This window comes from Emydura macquarii, unplaced genomic scaffold (assembly GCF_026122565.2).
Source record: "Emydura macquarii macquarii isolate MOO-44397 ecotype Brisbane River unplaced genomic scaffold, CSIRO-AGI_Emac_v2 contig_2246, whole genome shotgun sequence".
In the NCBI taxonomy this organism is placed as follows: domain Eukaryota; kingdom Metazoa; phylum Chordata; order Testudines; family Chelidae; genus Emydura; species Emydura macquarii.
The window spans coordinates 1,615,338-1,634,383 of NW_027132383.1; the positions used below are offsets into that span (position 1 = coordinate 1,615,338).

Here is a 19,046-nt window from a genome sequence, read left to right on the forward strand (position 1 = left end):
CTCCCCCCAGCCCGGTTTGTCGTTTCCAACCCCCTGCTCAGCCCAGCCCCAGAGCAGGAGCCCTGCCGGGTTTGCCCAGCGCCACGGGGCCCTGATCCCTGAGTGGGGCCCGGGGCTGCTACTGCAGGAGAAAGAAATGAACATGAAGAGCAGGTGTGAGAGGCACGAGTCAGACCCGCGCCCGCTGCCGTACGCAGGCTGCTGCCCAGGGTCGGGGCGTGCCAGGTGCTCCATGCCGGGCCGGGGACCCCTCCCTGTGGCCTCGCCTTTGTGCTGCGCAAAGGAGGTGGGGAGCTGGCTGAAAGGGAGCGTGGGTTGTTAACCTGCAGAACTCGCCACTGCAGGATATTAGCATGGAAATGCCTGGGAAGCTTTTGTGAAAGGCTTAGCCAAAGTGACCTAGACGTGGGGACATGAGTGTCACGTTCACTAGCCAGGACAGACAGACAGTGCGATTCCTTGCTCCCAAACAGACGCACACTGGTGCCCCTCTGCCCTCTGCCCCTCCTCCAGAGATTAGGGCAAAACTCAGGCCATCAAGTTTTTGGTTCTGTGACAGGGCCCAGGTGAGCCTCGGACAGGCCGGGACTAGGGTGCCCGGCTTATTGGGCTGCTGGGCTTGGTCCGGGTCGCTCTCCCCTGGGGCTGAGGTCATTCCTTGCCCCGGTTCTGCTCTTGGGCTAAGGGGCTCCTTTCCCCAGCGCGCTGAGCAGGGCACGTCCTACCTGTCCCCAGCCAAGCATCCCAGCTCCGCCGCGCTCAGGCCTCTGTGACGCTACGGGCGGGGAGAGCCAAGCCTGGCCACAGGGCATCACCTGCAACGAAGGCGACGTCTCTGCTAGGGGTCGGCTTGAGCATCAGAGAACAAATGGGGGGGGGGGCGGTCCAGGGAGCCCAGCTGCTCCTCAGGGCAGGCCGGGCTCGCAGGCACATGCCACAGGGCCTGGCTCCGTCCAGCCCAGGGGCAGAGCATTGAGGGAACCCGGGCACTTGTAAGGCAGGAGCCCAGCCGGGCGCTGGGTGGAGGCGGGAGTGGCCCAGGGTGTCAGGTTCGCAGGGATGTGCTGCCCACCCCAGTCCCAGGGGGAGCCACCGACCTGAATCCTGGATGCACCTGCACTGCGCTGGGAAGCCTGGCCCAGCTGAGGGGATGGCCCAGCTCCTCCAGCGCCAGCCGTCGCACGCCCAGGGAAGGAGGCTGGCGCACGGCGTGATGTCACAGTGACGCTGTTGCCATGGCCTGTGAGCCACCATTCCAGCTGGGGTGGGGGCAGGCATGCCCTGGCCCGGCCGTGGCCAGCCAGCAGTGCCAGCGGTGTGGGGGGGTGGCACGTCTGGCCCAGCCCCACCCCGTTCCAGGGGCTGGCACAGCCCGAGGCCCTGCCATAGCCGCACTTAGCAGGAGGCGGGGGGGGGTATGGCTCGCACGGCTGGGGGGGGGCAATGTTTCCCAGCCGGTTTGCCTGCATTGGCCCGTGTGAGGTCACAGCGTGACGCTGTGCCCGCGCTGCTGTCATGGCATAGGGCCAGCAGTGCCTGGTTTGGGGCGGGGCGGGAGGGTGCAATCCAGCCCTGGCTGCCCTGAGCTGTTTCACAAGGGTCGCTGACACGCCCCGGCTGCGGGAGGCGCTGTCTGCCGTGGGCGGCAGGTGAGCTGAACGCCAAGCCCGGGGAAGCAGGCAGCTAGAAAGGGGCTGGGCTGGGCTTCGCCCTCCAGGCCGGGAGTAAAGCGCCAGCCCCCAGGCTGCCCCCGCGCCCGGCAGCGTTAACGTGGCAGCGAAGGCGGCCTGTGCCCGCGAGCCTCGCCTGTTTTCGGCCCCTGCTGGCTGACCAATGGCTTGTCACCAAACCCTCAGACACCCCCAGCCCTGGCCACGCGAGCCGGGGCGCCGTGGGAAGTGATGCGAGCGCCGGCCCATTGGGGGCCTGACGCAGGAATATTTTGGGCCCAGCACACACTGATGCTGCTGAGGGGACCCCTGCTCAGGGGCAAAGCAATGGCTCAGGCGGCTGCTCCCAGCGCCGGCTCTGGCGGGAAGGCGCTGGGTGCAGATGCCCCGTGGTGGTGGCCCGTGGCCCGCGTCCGAGCCAGGGTGGCAGCGAGATGAGTGGTTAGGCATCACTCTGACCGCAGAGGTGACTCGACCAATCGTGACCAGACCCCTGCATGCTGCAGTCCCATTGGTGGAACTGTCCAGGTGGCGTGAGGGTGGGGCGTCAGGAGGTCTCATTGGCAGCTCATTGGGGACCCCCCCATGATCCCCCCAGCCAGCTCCTGTCTCCCTGGGGGCCCCCTCAGTGGCAGCAGAAAGCACCGGGTGCCCTGCCTGCAGACAGCTCTCAGAGCAGCATGGCACAGATGGCGGCCCCGGATCGGGACAGATGTCCTGCTGGTCTCCAAACTCCCAGCCCGAGGAATCTGCTGAGCCCACCCAGCTTGTTGAGCGGTTGAGGGGGGATCTGAGCGCCGTCTGCCAGTCCCTGAAGGGTGGCAACCCCAAAGAAGGCTTCTCCAGCTCAGGGTGAAGGTGCGCTGGCAGGGGGCTCTGTGTGTGTGTGTGTGTGGGTGTGTGTGGGTGTGGGTGTGGGTGGAGGGGAGGGGAGCTACACCTGCCCTGAGATACACCCTGGACCTCGGTGGCCAGGGCTGCTCTGACGTGAGCAGGCGGCCAAATGGGAGGAATGAGCGAGCGAGAGCCCTGGGACGCAGTCTCGGCGTGGGAGCTGTCAGCCAGGCGAGTTAACGGCAGGAACCAGGCGATGAGTGTTTGCGCCTGTCGTAAATCTCCCTGACAGCAAGAACATGGCTTTACCATCTCCCTGGGGAGCAGGGCATGAAAAGGACGAAGTGCAAAGGGCTGCGGAGCGGCTCTTCATCTCACCGCCCGGCTTGTCACCCTCCTCGTTCCAGCTCACAGCCTTCCTGGTGAGGCTTTCTGCTACAGCGGCCGCACCACGGCTCTCAGTGACTCACTCCCAGCCTGCAAGGGGGTCTCAGCATGGCCCAGCGGACCCAAAGATGCCGGCCCTGAGATCAGGGCTCCTAGGTTCTATCACCAGGTGTGAGAGGGGACTGGGACTCAGGATTTTGACGCTGGCAGACCAGGTGCCCTCACATGCCAAGGTTCCCCAAGCCTCAGCTGAACACTGACACGTCCATGGTTGGAACCAGTCTGGGTCATCTGCGTGTGGGTAATATTAAACTGAGGATTAGCCTCGTAAAATGGGGTGTGGTGTTTAGACTGTACGGGATGCTTGTGAGTTGCTGCCGGCATTAAATCTCACTTATAACATCTGTATCCCCTATTGTAAGGGAATATTTGAATGGTTGTATTGTGAGCTGCAGGGACTGTAAATCACCAGGCAGGAGAGAGCCCTTAACTAGTGTGACATGCAGCTGGCCTATTGTGGGATGATAAAGAGGACAAAAGACTGTGTTGTTCTGCTCTCCCTCCCCATGAAGAAGAATCCTGCAAGGGGACTCCTCCCATCAGCTGAGTTTGCAGCTCAGAGCACATGGCAGGAGGGGGATACACCTCCCAAACAAAAGGAACTATGTATTTGAATATTGCTTGTGTTCGGGGGAAGGAGGGGTGTGCGTGCAAGAGCTTTCTAAGCATAAACAAGAGATCCCCAGCTGCTTAGCCTGGGTTAGGCCTAAAGGACATATACCGCTTGTTGCTTATAGAAGCCTCTGTTAACTTTTGAAATGCCAGTTTCATGTTTACCTGCTTTAACCGTGTAAATAATGCGCTGATTTCCTTTTCTTATTTAATAAAGATATAGTTTATTAGAGGATTGGTTACCAGCCTTGTCCTTGGTGTGAGATCTAGGGTGTAACTGACTCGGGATAAGCACCTGGTCCTTTGGGACTGGGCGTAACCTGAATATTGCTGTGATCCTTGGTGTAAGAGACCAGCTGTGACACAGGCAGGCTCATCGGGGTGGTGCGATAGAGCAGCGTACCCAGCGGGACTGTCTGTGACGCCAGGGTTAGGCTGTTATAGTTCCTGAGGAGTTCACACTTGGTGACGGGTTGGTGAGATCTAAGTATCGAGCTCACGCTCGAGTCACTGCAGGCAGCATTACAAGGACGCTTGGATTCCACCCGTTTCTCGACCTCGAGGTGGTCTAGTGTTTAGAGCACCATCTTCAGAGCCGGCACACCTGGGGTCAATCCCTGCCTCACCCACTGATTTGCTGAGCCCGCCGGTAAGTCCCCGCCCCTTTCTGTGCCTCAGTTTCTTCACGGGGTTCATAACACTGGCCCGCTGCCCAGTGGAGTTATACACGCTTGAGTCACGACTTTTTGTGGAGCCCCAGCGTGTGTGAGCCCAGGAGTGTTATAGGCGGCATCTGTTCTCATCTGAGCAGGATGGGTCCCGGGGCGTGGGGCTGGTGCACTTCTTTGCTGCGGGGCGCCCATCACCGTGGCACCAGGGCACCAGGGCCCGGTGGGGAGCTCATGGGGAGCTGGCCGGGCCAGCAGCTCCGGGCGCCGCCAGCAGGGGGCGGGGCAGCGCCGGAGAGCGGAGGGGAGGGGAGGGGGGACGCTCTGGCCTCCAGCTGCCTCCGCCTCTGCTCCCGGCCCGGGCCGTGTCGCTGGCCGATGACGTCTGTAGAGAGCGCGCCGCTCTCTGGGCACCGGCACCCGGAAGAGCCCGTCACAATGGGAGCCGCGGGGGGAGGAGCCGTTCAGAGCCCCGGGGCGGGGGCGGGGACGGAGCGCCGGGGAGAAGGTAGGTCAGGGGGGGGCGTGAGGATGGGGGCTGAAGTGCTGCTGTGGGGGAGGGGAGCGAGTGTTCTGGGGGAGGGGCAGCTTTGGGGGGGGCGGAGGGAGGGGCTGCTCTGGGGGACCGGGGGTGGGGGGAGGGGCTGCTCTAGTCCCGAGGGCTGCGGGCAGAAAGCAGCACTGACAGAGGGGGGTGGGGAAGCTGAGGGGGAGGGGAGCCATCCAGAGAGGAAGGTGGGAGGCAGGGGGAGCCGGGGCCCCCCTCCCGGCACAGCTGAGCCATCTGGCTGCCGGCACCGGGGGTGTGAAGTTTGGGGCTGGGGTTTGAGGGGGGAGGGGTATCCGTCCCGTCCCGTCCCATCCCGTGTAACGGCGTGGTGCTCTCTCCGCAGGTCTCCCTCGCTGAGCGGCACTGCCATTGACCCTCTCTGCGCTGGGTGCGGCCTGGCCCGTGGTTGCTTGGGCGCAATGCCTCGGAAAAGGAAACATGGCCAGCGTGCAGCCCCCTCTCTGCTGGCTGCGAGCACTGCCGTGGTGGCCAGGGCTGGCTCGGGGTGTTCCGCCCCCATACAGCTGGGTCGCCGGATTAGGAGCCCAGCCTACTTTCCCTTCAGCTTTCTGCCCGTGGACTGTCAGCTCCACGTCTTCTCTTTCCTCTCGGAGGTGGAGAAGTGCACCGCTGCCTCCGTTTGTGAAGCCTGGAGCAAGCTGATCCGCACCCCCAGGCTTTGGAGGGTGGCTGACTTCATGAGACTGGGGGCCTTCCAGTCGGGCATGGATTTGGTGCTGGTTTCTGCCAGGGAATTTGAGAGGTGGAAAGAGTGGGTCCACCAGTATGCCTATCACCTGACCTCTCGCAGTGCTAGCCTGCTAGTTCTCAAGGCCAGCTTCGATCTGGGTGACCAGAAAACCAAATGGGCTGACTTCCTTTCACGCTTCTTGGACAGTGTCCACTGTGGGGAGCTGCAGGAGCTGGAGCTCAACTGGACGTTGACTCACTTGGAACCCCCAGACTTCTACCCACCTGGCGCTTGCAGCATGACTCAGGTCAGCTTGACCAAAATGGACCAGATCAGCAATTTCCAGACCCTTCTGGAGAAGTTTATCCAGCGGTCCCCAAAGCTCACCCGAATGAGGTTGCCCTTTGACTGGTCTGCACACTCCGTTGCCATGCTGACTCGATTCCAGCAGCTTCACACCTTGGAGCTGAAATACTTCTGGAGCTTCAAAGGGGTTTGCCCAGAGATTATGCAAGAACTCACCAAAGCCCTGCCCAACCTCAAAACTCTCATCCTTCATGTGCTGGTGCCAGTCAAAGACTTGGGCATCTCCTATTCTCTGGAATCCAGGTCCCTGGAGTACTTGGACGTGTCCCAGAGCCGTGGCCTGGTGTTCTGTCACCTCGATCTGCCTTCCCTGAGGGTGCTGAGAATCAAGAAGACTGTGCGGGGCATCATCCTGAACCGGAGGACCAGGCTGGCTCTTCAGAGTCGCTGGTCCTGTCTGTACAGCTTGTTACGGAGCGGCACGCCCAGCCTTCGCGTGTTCAACAACCAGGTGTTGCTGCCGCACTGGCGGGAGCAGACGTACAAGGAGCTGAATGCCTTGCTGCTGCAGTCGTGCTACTGTGTCCAGCACTCAGACACCTGGTTACTGTAAAGACTGATGGTGAAGGGAACAGCACGGAGAACTGAGTTCTCCCATATCTAATGGTGTCAGTGGAGGGGGGGTGTGGCATGAAGAGACCATGCATCTGCCTTGGGGGGACCAGGTAGCTTGTGTGTCTCTGGGCCTAGCATTTGTCAGATCAGGAGTGGCTGCGTTTGGGCCCAGAGTTTGCTGAAAATGGGAGGCTGACTGGGGGGTGTTTAGAGAGAAGGATGCTCTGTGTTTCTCTTCTACCAAGATAGAGTAAATGTTCTGTTCCCTACAATTGTTCTCTGCTTTTCATTTCTAAGTGCACTTTTCTGGCCTATAAGTGACAGCCCGTGTTTCTTACATGACAGGAAGGCCTCTGACTGCCGCACACAATAAAATTACATGGCTACAACCAGATATGGGTGCCCTGGTTGTCTAACTGCACTGATGCAGAAGTGAAGATAGAATTAGTCACCTTTTGGCCTCAGAACCCCATGAACCTCTGCCTGATGCATTCACAGAGCAGTTCCATGCTTTCAGCTGGACAGGGAGTGTTATCAGCTGGTTAGAGCGGAGGAGTTGGGATTTCTGGGTTCTTTTGCAGTCTCTGCCCCTGGCTTTGGACAAGTCACTTAGACGCATTTTTCAAAAGTGGCCTTTAATTTTGGGTGCCTGACTTGAGCCATCTTGTGAGTTGCAGGAGCTCAGCAGCTCTGAAAATCAGGACCAAGGGGTCTCGGATTAGGAACCTCAGGTTCGCCATCTTTGGGAATAAGCCGACCTTACCTCTCTGGGAAGGCTGTGAGGCCTTTAGACCCTTGGACGTAGGTGCTGTCAAAATGTAAAGTAGTATTAGACAGTGGGGGGACACGGATGTTTGCCATTTCCCAGCCACTAGAAGGCACCCCTACTTCCCAGCATGCTCATACGTAACCTGCCTGGTTCTCCAGACCATATGTCGTCTCAGCTGGTTCTTCTGACACTGGTGGCCTGGTGTTGAGTTGACCCTAATAAAAATTAATAGATTGCCATCTCTGTCAGTCTGTTCTAACCCAACAGTTGTCTCTGTTTCCTCGTCGCCTCTTCCTCGCCTGGAGGGAGCATAAGTGTAATCCTGGTTTTGTAGGGGTGACGCTCCTCGTGGGACGTGGCGTTGTGCTGGAGTCCTTTTCATGGGCTGTGATGAGGGAGCAGATCCAGCGTTATTCCTCTGAGGAGGGCACCTAGATGCATGTGGCTTTCAAACTGCACAAGTGGTGGCTGGGGAAGAGGGAGTTTCGCTATCAAATGCTGGCAAGGATGATTCCCAAGGGGGGACTCTAATGCTTGAAAACTGGCTTTGCTGGAGGTGGCGCTTGACAGCTGGGCTTGTATTTTCCTGTTGCTCCCCCATCCCTTGCCTTTCTCCCTGCCAGGAGCCGTAGCAGCATTTCACGTTCATTGCTAGGAGTGCTGCTTGTCTCCGTGCCGGCGGCACTGATAGCCATCTCCATCCCCCCAGGGAGGTGCCTGAGGATGGCACGGAACACATCGGCACATCTCCTCAGCAACGCTGACTACCACCAACATGTTACTCCTGTCCTCTGCTCCCTTCGCTGGCTTCCCAGAGAACATCGAGTCAAGTTCAAGGTCTTGGTCCTTATCATCGTGGCAGGGGGCCCAGGGTATCTAAAAGAACCTAAAGCTCTGGGATGCAAACCGTGATCAACAGTGGGACTCTCTCCAGTAAGGATAAGGCTTGTCTGTGCAGGAGACGGAGCCTCCTCAGGGATCAGTCCACGCCTGTGGCATGAACTCCCCCAAGTCTCCCACTGTTCACTCAGCACATTTCCTTGCCTTCTGTAATGTAAACATGCAGCATTGTGCATGTATCGATGTGAAAGAAAAGACTCCCTGGCATGCACTCCTCCCCCAGGGAGAATACAAGAGAACGAGCACGTGCCAGATGTGTGGTCATGTTGCTTAATGTGCTACGGGCAGGTGCTCCGATACAACGATGAGCGCGGTATAAGAACTGACATTGTATAGAATTTATTAGAACTGTGCAGCTCTGCAGCCTGAAGTGATTCACATGGCCATGAGTGCGTCAGTAATGTGCAGCGACTGGGTGGGTTTTGTTCCCCTTGCACGCAGCTGTGGTGGGGATTGTGGGTCAGTCACACCTTGTAGGGTAATGAGAGGCAGCACTGTACTACTGTAGGGCCTCAGAGCCCCAGTCATGGCCCAGGAGCCCATGTGCTAGGTGCTGTACTGACACGGAACAGTCAGTCAATGAGAGAGGCAGTTCTGTCTCGCGTTGTGCTGGAACATGGCAGCCAAGTTCTGCTTGTCCCTTGTGTGGGCAGAGGGAGTGCTGAATGCACGGTAAAGGCACCTGTTGGTTGGGGTGCGCTTTCGGAAAAGCCTTGACCTGCTTGAGGAGGGAGCATGCAGCACTTTCACTTCCCTGAGCTCGGAGGTGGCCTTGGTGAGAAAAATACACAGCTCAGTGTGTGTGGGCGGACGCAGCCAGGCACTTGAGATGCATGGAGCCCAAGGCTCCATCCTCTTTGATAGCCGAAGTCCTCTCTTCCCGGACAGCTGCACTCTGAGCAGTGCAGTGTAAGATTCCCCCTTGCCCTGGATGGAGGATCACCTTTAGGGGCCTGAGAAGAGTCTAGGCTTCTCTACATCTTGCTCTCTTTGGTGAGCTGCCAGCAAGGAGTTTGATTGTGAGGCTGCTTATGAACTGGACTGGGAAACAACTCCCTTCCCTTAGGCCACTGGTCATCAGCAACTTGCTTTCTGCTTGCATAGCCACCAGCTCATTACGAAAGCCGTTACCGGACGTGAGTCATGTGAATGGCTGCCCTAAAAGCGGAGGCCGTGTTCCCCATTACAAATCCCCTGAATCACCTAGAGCCTTGTCAAAGCCCAGTGCTCTGCTGTTCTGAGTATTAATTTGTGGTCACAGCATGAGAGTATTTTACAAAGGCCAAGGCCCTTTTCTCTTTCAGTTGCAGGAATAGTTCTACGCTGCGTCTGTTCTCGGTTCTTAATGCCCTTTTTTAAAAAAAATCCGAAATAAAAAAACGCTTCCAGTCCAGATGTGAATTCAGTTTTAAGAAAATCCACTGAGTTGTGGTTGGGTTTTTTAAGTTTCCCAAATCTTCTGAAAGCAATTCTGACCAAATATGTCCATGCAGACGTGTACATCACTTCTTCGCTGAGGAGAAAATGAAATATTCCACCCAAAATGGAATGTTTTCACCAGACAGACACCAGGGTTTGGACTGGAAGGAAGTGTCACCATCACTCCTCGCATTAGAAATACATAGACTAGGTGAGAATCTTTACCCAGGGACAGTAGTTTTAAGCTGGTATAGAATTAGGTGATTGGAGAGACCAGGTAGCTCATCTTCTACGTTGGTCTGGTGGGAATAGGTCCTGACAGTACTGCTCTCCCTTGTCTAGTCCAGTTCTAAAGCAACCATCAGCGTTTCGGCTTGAAGCTGCCAAGCTGTGTGTCTTGTTTTAATTCTGGAACTGTGTCCATCCCAAAACTCTTTGGGGTTAATGGGTTCTCTCGGAAGCAAAGGAGCATTTCAATGCGAGTCGCTAAACATGGGCTGAATATTTAAAGGTAAAAATGTATCACTGAAGTAGCTTTGGTTAGCAGGACTGAATAATGCTTCCCAGATGCACACAGACGAGGTTGCGTTTGGCTCATGTCAACCTAGAGTAGCTCCTTTGACTTCAGAGGGGAGATTTTGCATTTCCAGCTGTGTAAGGAAGTCAGGATCTGGACCACTGACTGCATACCCAGTCAAATGAATCTCTGCATCCACCTAGAAATAAGGAGAGAAATCCAGTGCTCGTCTTCAGCTGTGCTGTACGCATAATCTGTGTCTAGAAATGTGGTGTAATGAAACATCTGTGTTATTGATCAGTTGTCAAATGGACAGTGTTAACACTTGAGTTATGCGGGCTACTGTTTTTGTGACCAGCACTTACTGTTCTAGGCTTTGTTGGGAGCCTACGTGTTTGCCATTTATAATCTACAGGAATGGGAAGGGCAAATTGGTACCAATCAGTGGGATAAACATTCCTCTTAGAGTTCATCTCCTTTGCATTTCAAGCTGCATTGCCACCAGCACTACTTTGCTACAGCCTTGAGACTGCTGCTGCTGTCTCTTAACTATTGTGATATAGCGAGGGCAGAGGGCAGTAGGAGACTGGTCCCTATTTGCAAACCGGGAAGTACCCGCCCACTGCTTAAGACCCCTCCCCCAGCCTAAGGGGAGGAGCCACTAGACCCAGAATGCAACTGAATGCTTGGGACAACAAATGAAGAAACAGGGAGGGGCATGGGGGTCACAGGTGTAAACGAAGGAAACCGGAAGGGGACATCGAGCAGAGAGCCCCAGACAGTGTCCACTGCTCCCGGAAGGTGTCAAGGGAGCCAGTGGATGGGAGATATGTGAGCCCCAGAATGCTCAAGGCTCTGTTCCCTGCTGACTAGCTAAGAGCCAGTAGGGGTCAATTAGGAGCAGCTGAGGCCAATTAAGGACCAGCCAGGTGCTTGATAAAAGCCCTCTGCCCCAAACAGTCAGGGCCTGAGCTGGAGGAGTAGGAGTGGCGTGGCGTGGCGTGGCTAGGAGTGCTGAGTTGAGTGGAGGAGCAAATCGGAGTGTAGAGTTCTGTGGACAGAAGGAAGGTACCAGGCTCAAGAAGCCAGAAGGAGGGGGAAAATTAGCCCAGGGGAAGACAGTGCAGCTGGGAACACTGTGCCAGCAGCACATAGCTGCTTCTCATGGGGCCCCTGGGCTAGGACCCGGAGTAGCGGGTGGGCCCAGGTCCCTACCCCCTCCTCGGGGAAGACGGGGTGACTGGAGATGCCCTGGCCCACTACAAACAGTACAAGCGTGAGACCGACTAGAGGGGAGCCGGCTGCTTGCCACACTATAAATGCACAGAGTGCTTCAGTCATGCTTTCCAGCTGAGAAACTCAAAAGCACTTAGTAGACATTAACAAACTAACCTGGGAGATAGGTCAGTCCTATTCCTTTCCACACGTGGGGCTACCGAGATGGAGAGAAATGAAGCAACTTGGCTCAGTTTCCCAAGAGCCAGACCTGCTGACTTCCCATCCACAAGGCTGTGCTTCCTAAACAAGATAGCGGCTTGTCAAACAGAGTGCCTTTCAAACTCCTCAGAGCCTCCCTGCTCTGTGCCTCAGTTTCCCTATCTATACAAAGGTATCATTTCTACCTTGCAGGGTGCAGAGAGGCATGGTTCATTTGTGTTTGCTAGGCGCGTGGATACAGGGGAATGGAAGGGGCTACAAAACAGCACAGTATCAGGGGAGCAAAAGATCAATGTAAAGGGCTGTTTTGTGGCATGTGAGGGATCCTGAATCAAATGCAGCACGCTAAGGAACACCTCGGGCGAGCATCACCATGTTACAGATGGGCAGACTGACACGGAGACGTGATGCGACTTGCCCAAGATCACCAGCAAGTTAGCAACAGAGTAGGAATAGATCCTAGATCCTCATGACACCTGGCCCATTGTCCTCACTATTCGACCATGTTGCTTGTCCTGGCATGTCAAATCACAGTCTCCCAAGGTATGTCTTCTGTGTCTACCGCTTTGAGCTAGGCATCATTGCTTTGCCAATGGTACTTAAGATGAGCTCAGTCCTTAGTATTTGTTTTCTAATGCTCTAAAATGTGCTAAGTATTCTCCCCTCCCCAAACCAGGAAGGGGTTTACAGTCTAAATTAAACATCATTCCCCCCAGCTGTTGGGATTATTTTCCCCATTTTAAATACCTTAAATATATCGCACCGGTTGGTTGCTGAGAAAACAGAGTAACAAGAACTGGTCTTTACACAACACCTTCCCTCTGAGGATCTCCACACACTTTACTAAGGCGGGCAGGTTGCTATTGTCACTCTTTGACAGAAGAAACTGAAGCACAAAAGGGACCTAACTCAAGGCTACAGAGAGAGTCATGGGCAAAAATGAGACTAGAATGCAGGTCTTCAAATGCTCAAGCTTCTCTTCTAACCACTGCACAGTGCTGCCTCTGCAGCTGTTTATGCGGGGTCTAGCACACTTTTGTTGTGGCTGCGGCAATACTAGAAAGTGCTAACAGACCCTTTCCTCTGAGCGGGGTTGACGTGAGCTCTAGCTTAACAAAAAGAGCAATGGGGGCTTTACCTGAATCATAGAAGATAGATATGAAACTGACCCAGTAGGCCATGCAATCCATCTCCCTGTCAGTGCCTATTCTTTTGCTAGTATTTTGTCCAGTCTAGTGTAAATTTCCCAAGCCACTGAGCTGAAAGACACCAGAGAATCCCCCATGGTCCATCCCACTGTTTGCTAAGTGGCTCTGGCATGTTGTTTTCCAGCTTCAAAGAGAGTAAAACAAGCCTCACAGATCAATGGCAAAGCGCTACTGCAATGCCGTTCTCTAGCAGCAGCACCGTGGGACACCATGTTCATCGCCTCCCACTGACTCCGGATCGGATTCACTTCATTTCCTGGTGAAGAGGGGTTTGTGCGGCTGGAGATGCTCCCCCCCTGAGATTGGAAAGTCAAGCTGGGTGCTTCCCTGCTTCCTGGGGAGACTTTCAGGCTGATCCCATTCGTGTGTGGAAATTGCACGGAGCTCCATGGATGCAAGGTATGGTTGCTTTGCGCACTGGCCAATGCAAGGTTGGCATATTCCAACTGGCCTCAACTCCACAGATGGGGCAGGGAACCTGCTGCTGGCTTTATTTTTTAATATGCAACTCCGGTGCCATAGTCTTGCAGGGTGCTTTAGTCAGCAGGCTGTGCCATGAAGAACATATAACATAGGCTGATTATGATACTCTGTAGGAGGCTGGTGGTTATACCAGGCAAACAGGAGGGATGGTTGGAGAGGGGAATACACAGAATAAACCTATGGGCTTTCTTGTTGGTTCCTAGCTTTAGAAAAATGTTTGTTGTTTTTTGATTGCTGGAAAGGAAGTGGCAGATTGTTTGAGGGGCTGCGGGGAAAGGAGGAGGAGGAGGGAGTGCAGAGTATTGGGTCAGGGGTGTGCTCTGGGAAGGGGAAAGGAAACAACAGGGGCATGGCAGGGAGCTGTGTTGGTGGAACGCAGGGTCAGAGTGGTGGGGGACCGATGCAGGCGGGTACAGAGCTGGGCAGGACCTTGGTAGGCAAGGACTTTGAAATGGACGCAGAAGGGGCCGTGGAGCCAGTGAAGGGACTTGTGAAGGGAGGCGCTGGGGTCTGGGTGACGTGATCAGAGCAGCAGGTGAGAAAGCTGAATGTGGCGGCAGCAGTTTGGATGGGAGCGAGATGGGCGTTGGGAAGGCCAGAGAGAAGGAGGTTGGAGTTGTTCAGGTGGGAAATGGACGAGGGGTTGGCAGCAGGGATGGGCGGCGAAGGAAGAGCATCGGAGCCAGAGGTCAAGCGGTGCTAGGCCGAAATGAGGCGCCTGCCCGTGCCTTGAAAGAGCAAGAGGGGGAGAGCTCTGCAGCTGTAGCCTTTCCACTAAACCTGCCTTACAGCCAAATCCCAGCCCTGGCACTGCCGCATAGAGAGAGACAGTCACGCATCCCCCATCCCAGCTTCCACAAAGCAGCAGATGGCTAGGAACAGAGCAGGGCTCTGCCTTCCCTCCTACAGCTGGCTAAGAGGGCTTTCTCTGCCAGCTGTGTGCTGGCAGCGTTTCCTGGGCTCCAGCATTCAGCAGGGTTTCCTCAAGCGAGCTGTCACTCCTCCAGCCTCCTAGAGCGCACCACTTTGAAGTTCCTGGTAATTTGCAGTAAGCAGCAGGCACTTAGTGCCCCTTGTTGATTTCAGCAGGTGGCAGGAGATGAACAGCCTTCGTGTTATTAAGACTGGAGCTACTCCCAGCAGCAACCCATTAGGCTCTCAATTAGGGGGAGCATATAGCTGTGGGCATACATTTGTGGCCACGTGTATATTTAAACTTCAATAATGCAGGCTAAATGGAGTACGTCAATCCTATTATCTCATGCCTCCAAATTGGAGTTTCAATTAATGGTGGAGCTTCCTCGATGAATTTATGCTGGCACAATCGTAGAGTCTCTGCAGAGAGGGGAATCGCTTTATGAGAGGAAATGTTTTGGCAAAAAGGCAACTACTGGGGGTTCCTGAAATGTCTCCCCATTCCAGCCCCAGGCTTAGTAAAGAAAAGACAGCCTAGAAAAAGAACGGGGTGGTGATCTGTAAGCCCACTCGCCTGCAGCTGGGATCAGTAGCTGTGAGGGGCTAGGGAAGGGGAGAGCAATGGAAGGACCTGTGTTGCTGAGAAGCTAATAACTGGGCCCTAAAGGAGTTGAGCATCTGCAGTTGCCCCCAAGTTGTGGGTATGAGGCAAGTCTAATGTTGCTGAGGTGCTTTGAGATCCTCAGACGGAAGGGGTCTTAAACCTCCTGTTTTGAGGCTTAAGGTCATCTCTAATTTTAATGGAGCAGGATGATCACCCGTGGGGGGTAGATTATCCCACAACTGCCATGGCAGGATTCTCACACCTTCCTCTGCAGTATCTGGTGTTGGCCACTATTAGACAGGAGACTGGGCTAGACGGACCTTGGTGCTGATCCAGTCTAGCAACCCCTTGATCCCAAGCCCAACAGGATTGCAAAATGCTTCTATCACGGGCTGGCAGTGCTGCACGCCGGAGGTAGATGTGGCTAGCAGGGTTGGTGTCCGGCTACTCACATCCCATAGTTTTCGTGGCTAAAATCCATTAAATGGAGTCGGTGACCTTAACTTCTCCAGCCAGAGACCTGATACCCAGCGGGGGCCCCCCTCCTGGAAGAAATCATGGTAACGCTCATCACTTGGTTACACTGTGACGGCCCATTTGGGTTTCCTGCCTGTACTCGGCTGCCAAGCAGGGTGAATGGACTAGATTTCACAGTGGTGGCTCGGAGGGGGCAACTCTTGGCAGACTGTTGCTCCAAAGGGCACCCAGGTGGCCTTGTGGTGATCTCAGGAAAGGCGAGAGGTCATTGTGGGGTGTACAACCTTTGTAATGGGCCAGGGCACCAGGCGGTAGTGATGCAACCTGCAGAGCAGCTGCAGCTGGCTGTATCCCACATCTCCCTGAAATGCCTCAGCTGAAGGCAGACTGGAATGGAAAAGGGAGAAAGCAGGCTGCTCTCTGCTGGGCCTGGAAGGAAGCAGATCCCAGGGGCCTGAGAACTAGAGCCAGCCTGGAAGAGAGAGAAGGCAGGTTGAGGCTACAGATTGTCCCTCTGCTTGGTGAGTGGGCAGCCTGCCCAGGTCTCCTAGGTGGAAGTGGGTGGGTAGATGGCCCAGCTGCAGCCTGTTGGGATCCAGGGGGGTGGGGTGTGGGGGTTTCACCTCACAGCAAATGGATCTCCAGTAGCATAGCCCTAACTCCTGGGAATGTGAGTTCAGCTCAGAAATGCTCCTACCCTGCACCTCACTTGGGAAGGGAAACTGAGATGGATGAAAACAAGTGGAGAGGTGGAACTGACCCTTCGACAACTGGCCAGATAACTGCCAAAAAGTGACTTTTCCAGGACTTTGCTGGGTCTAGTGCCAGGTGGATGGCTGGGCAGGGATGGGTCTCTTGCCCTACATGAGTGCTTCCCTGTTCTACCTTGTAGCTGGGAGGGGTGGTCCCCCTCGGAGAAGGACCAGAGGGAGAACCAGACCCACCCTGGCTGATAGAGCCCCAAAGGAAAACCCCTGACTGGAAGCAGGGGGGCAGAGCCAGGCCTTTAAAACCCAGGCCTGCGAGCCCAGTCAGGAGAGGACGGCCGAGGGAGAAGGACGCCTCTCCCCCTGATCTCCCAGCTAAGACCAGGCTAGAGAGCCATGCTGAGCAGGAGCGGCCGATCTTAACCCCAGCCTGGGAGCCGGAGGAGGGCCCATCGGAGTTCCCTGCTGCCTGGGAGCTGGAGGAAGGCCCACCTGAGACACCCGCGGCCTGGAAGCTGGAGGCGGGCCGGCAGGAGCAGTATAGAGCCTGGGACCCAGAGAACTTACCGGTCCTGCCTGCAGCCTGAGGGCCGGAGGACCCGGAAGAGCTGCCCTCTGTGGAGGAACCCATGGAGCTGCCAGAGCTGCCACCCGTGGATGAGGAGGGCCTCGTAGGACTACCACGCCTCAGCGACCCGAAGGAGGCAGGTACCAGGGGTTTCGGGGCAGAAGCAGCCCAGGGAAAGCCATACGTTCGTGGCTGAGTCTGGGGCAACCCGGGCGGCATGTTGCGGCAGGAGCCCCGCCAACCCCGTGGCAGACGCCTTTTGCCACTGCGAGGGCCCTGGGCTGGGACGCAGTGGAGATGGGTGGGCCTGCGTCCCCCTCCCCCCTTCCCTAACAGCCCCGAGAGAGCCTCACCCTCCATACCACTCCAGAGAGCGGGCCTGCTCACTGGCCAGCCCTGCCTGGGGGCCGGGCAAAAGATTGCTTGCCCGGAAAAGAGGCTTGAGACTGCTCCCGGCTGGAGATAGCCGGCAGGGGTGGTCCCCCTCTGAGAAGGACCCAGAGGGAGGGGCCTGGACGCTGCCCCCCGCTTCCAGGGGCCCATCCACATCCCTCCTTGATTGGTGAGCTCACACGCCACAAGCAAACAGGCACTGTTCCAGACTCAAACGCTAGTACAAGCAGGGGAAGGCAGGCTGGCCAGCCAGCCGTGCATGCCCAGTTACACAGGGTTACACAGGAATAAACTTGCTGGAGTGAATGAATTGCTCTTTGGAGGGGGCAGGGATCTGTGCTGGTGGTGGGGATAGACAGGAGGTGGGGGGAGTGTTAGATCACTATATGGGTGCAGAGGCAGGATGCCCTAAAGCTCATGATCTAGATGATGCTCATTGCCCTTACAAACATGAAAATGAGACAGCCAAGGAAAGCCATAGCGCTATACTCTGTTTCCCCAACAGTTAACTGAGAACAGTGCTATGGCCCTAACTCACAGGACAATTAAAAGACTAAATGAACTAGTGTTTGTAAATCACTGTGAGATCCTGGGCTGGAAGATGCCAGGAAAGCACAAACCCTTAGTATTTCCCCCACCCCACAAGAGCTGTACTTTCAGCCAGTCTGTATAGGGCATAAAAAGAGAGCCAGTTAATTTCCAGGAATTAATGTGTGTGGTTTTTCTAAAGTTGGAGCACAGGGTTCTAGTGGCTAATTCAGAACAAGGGCAGGCACATTTCTATATTGGTTTCATTAAAATCTCTCAGTGGGTTCTAGAAAGGGGGATAGCTCAGACTGGAGGGTAAAAATGTCCCAGTGACAAGAACTGCACGCCAGTTCTGTTATCTACTAGCTAATTACAGTGCAAGAAGAGTTCACATTAATACTTACCCTGCTCTGATTATCCATGCTTTATGCTAGAATGACCACACTGGTTCTTCAGCAACAGAGGCTTTAGAGGCCAATACAAATGCAGAAGGGAGAAGGTTTACTACTATCTATTCTACACTAATAACATGCTCAAAGTGGACGGGAAGAAACCGGCCGATAATTTAATTCGTATCAAATGGAAGCTGCCTCCCAGAAATCTGCAAGATCAGTTCCAAGCATAAGGGAATCTATCACCCCACCTATGCTTGAAATGAACTAGCTCTCCCCTCTGCAACAAACTGGAGAGGGTTAAAACTATTCCATCTTACGCATAATGGAAACGCGGGTTCTGATGGATTGGAATGTATGCCTGAACCACTTTATCGTTCATTTTAAACTAATTAATTTAAAGGCAGGACTAAGAGTTTAATGCATTTACTCTTTTCTCTGTAATCACTCAGGGGAATGAACAGACACTGGAAGTTGCTCTATAGATTATTCTGATATTAGATACATGCCTTTGAGTATTAATAATGTTTGAACTTCTTGGCTTGGTTTTGGGTATTGCTGTAGAGGACATCCCTGAACTGCCCCAAGATTAGTCATAGTAAATAGCATTTCACTTTCCAAAGCACACGTGCAGCCTTTGCTGCCGCATGTCAAGAGCAAGCAGGTTTTAGGCTCAGCTGCACTGCAGTGGCTAAACTAGTGCCCTCACTAAGAACCTCAGCTAACTCGCATCATCAGTAATTTCATCTTATCCTTAATTCTGGGACGTGGGGGCTTTGGAGCATAGTAATCCACAAAGCAGAGGAGAGTTAGAAAAACAAGTACTGCATTTAATGAACTTAGCTGAACTGGAGAAGCAAGAGAGGATCGCTGTCCAACTCCACCCTTAGAACTCTCCAGGTCAATAGCGAGAGACAACACTTTCAACCCATGACACACACGTTAGAAGCTATACATCCTCTGAACATACTCGCATTAGTTGACTGTCCCCCAGAAGTGAGACACTGTTGTTGGCAGCTGCTGCCGTATAGAAGCCCACCCTTTCAGGGGTGTCATGTCAAGCACAGTGTGTTAATATCATCAGTACAGTTTTGCATTGGACAGCAAACTTTCCCTTTGCTGCGGATTAACAAGCCCCAAAGAAGTTGCTCTTCAGACTGTTCTCCACCGTTTGGTCTCATGATCATGACTGCAACCTACGGGCAGAACTCCCACCTACCCTCTGGAAAGATCCGAGTGGGAGAGTGTCCCATAGGGCATCATGGAGCAGGGTACGCTCTGTTTGGTTTTGAAGGGATACCACGTTTTTGTTTGAACACTTGGCCCCTTAGACTCA

At 54.9% G+C, this 19,046-nt stretch overlaps 1 protein-coding gene across 1 annotated transcript; it reads left to right on the forward strand.

Annotated features, from left to right (window-relative positions):
• Positions 1 to 4,718: 4,718 nt before the first annotated feature.
• On the forward strand, positions 4,719 to 7,426 carry LOC137161040 (uncharacterized). Its single transcript, XM_067560042.1, has 2 exons — positions 4,719 to 4,739; positions 5,125 to 7,426. Exon 2 carries the CDS (start codon positions 5,201 to 5,203, stop codon positions 6,389 to 6,391), a length of 1,191 nt encoding a protein of 396 aa, XP_067416143.1. The 5' UTR covers positions 4,719 to 4,739; positions 5,125 to 5,200; the 3' UTR covers positions 6,392 to 7,426.
• The last annotated feature ends 11,620 nt before the right edge of the window (positions 7,427 to 19,046 follow it).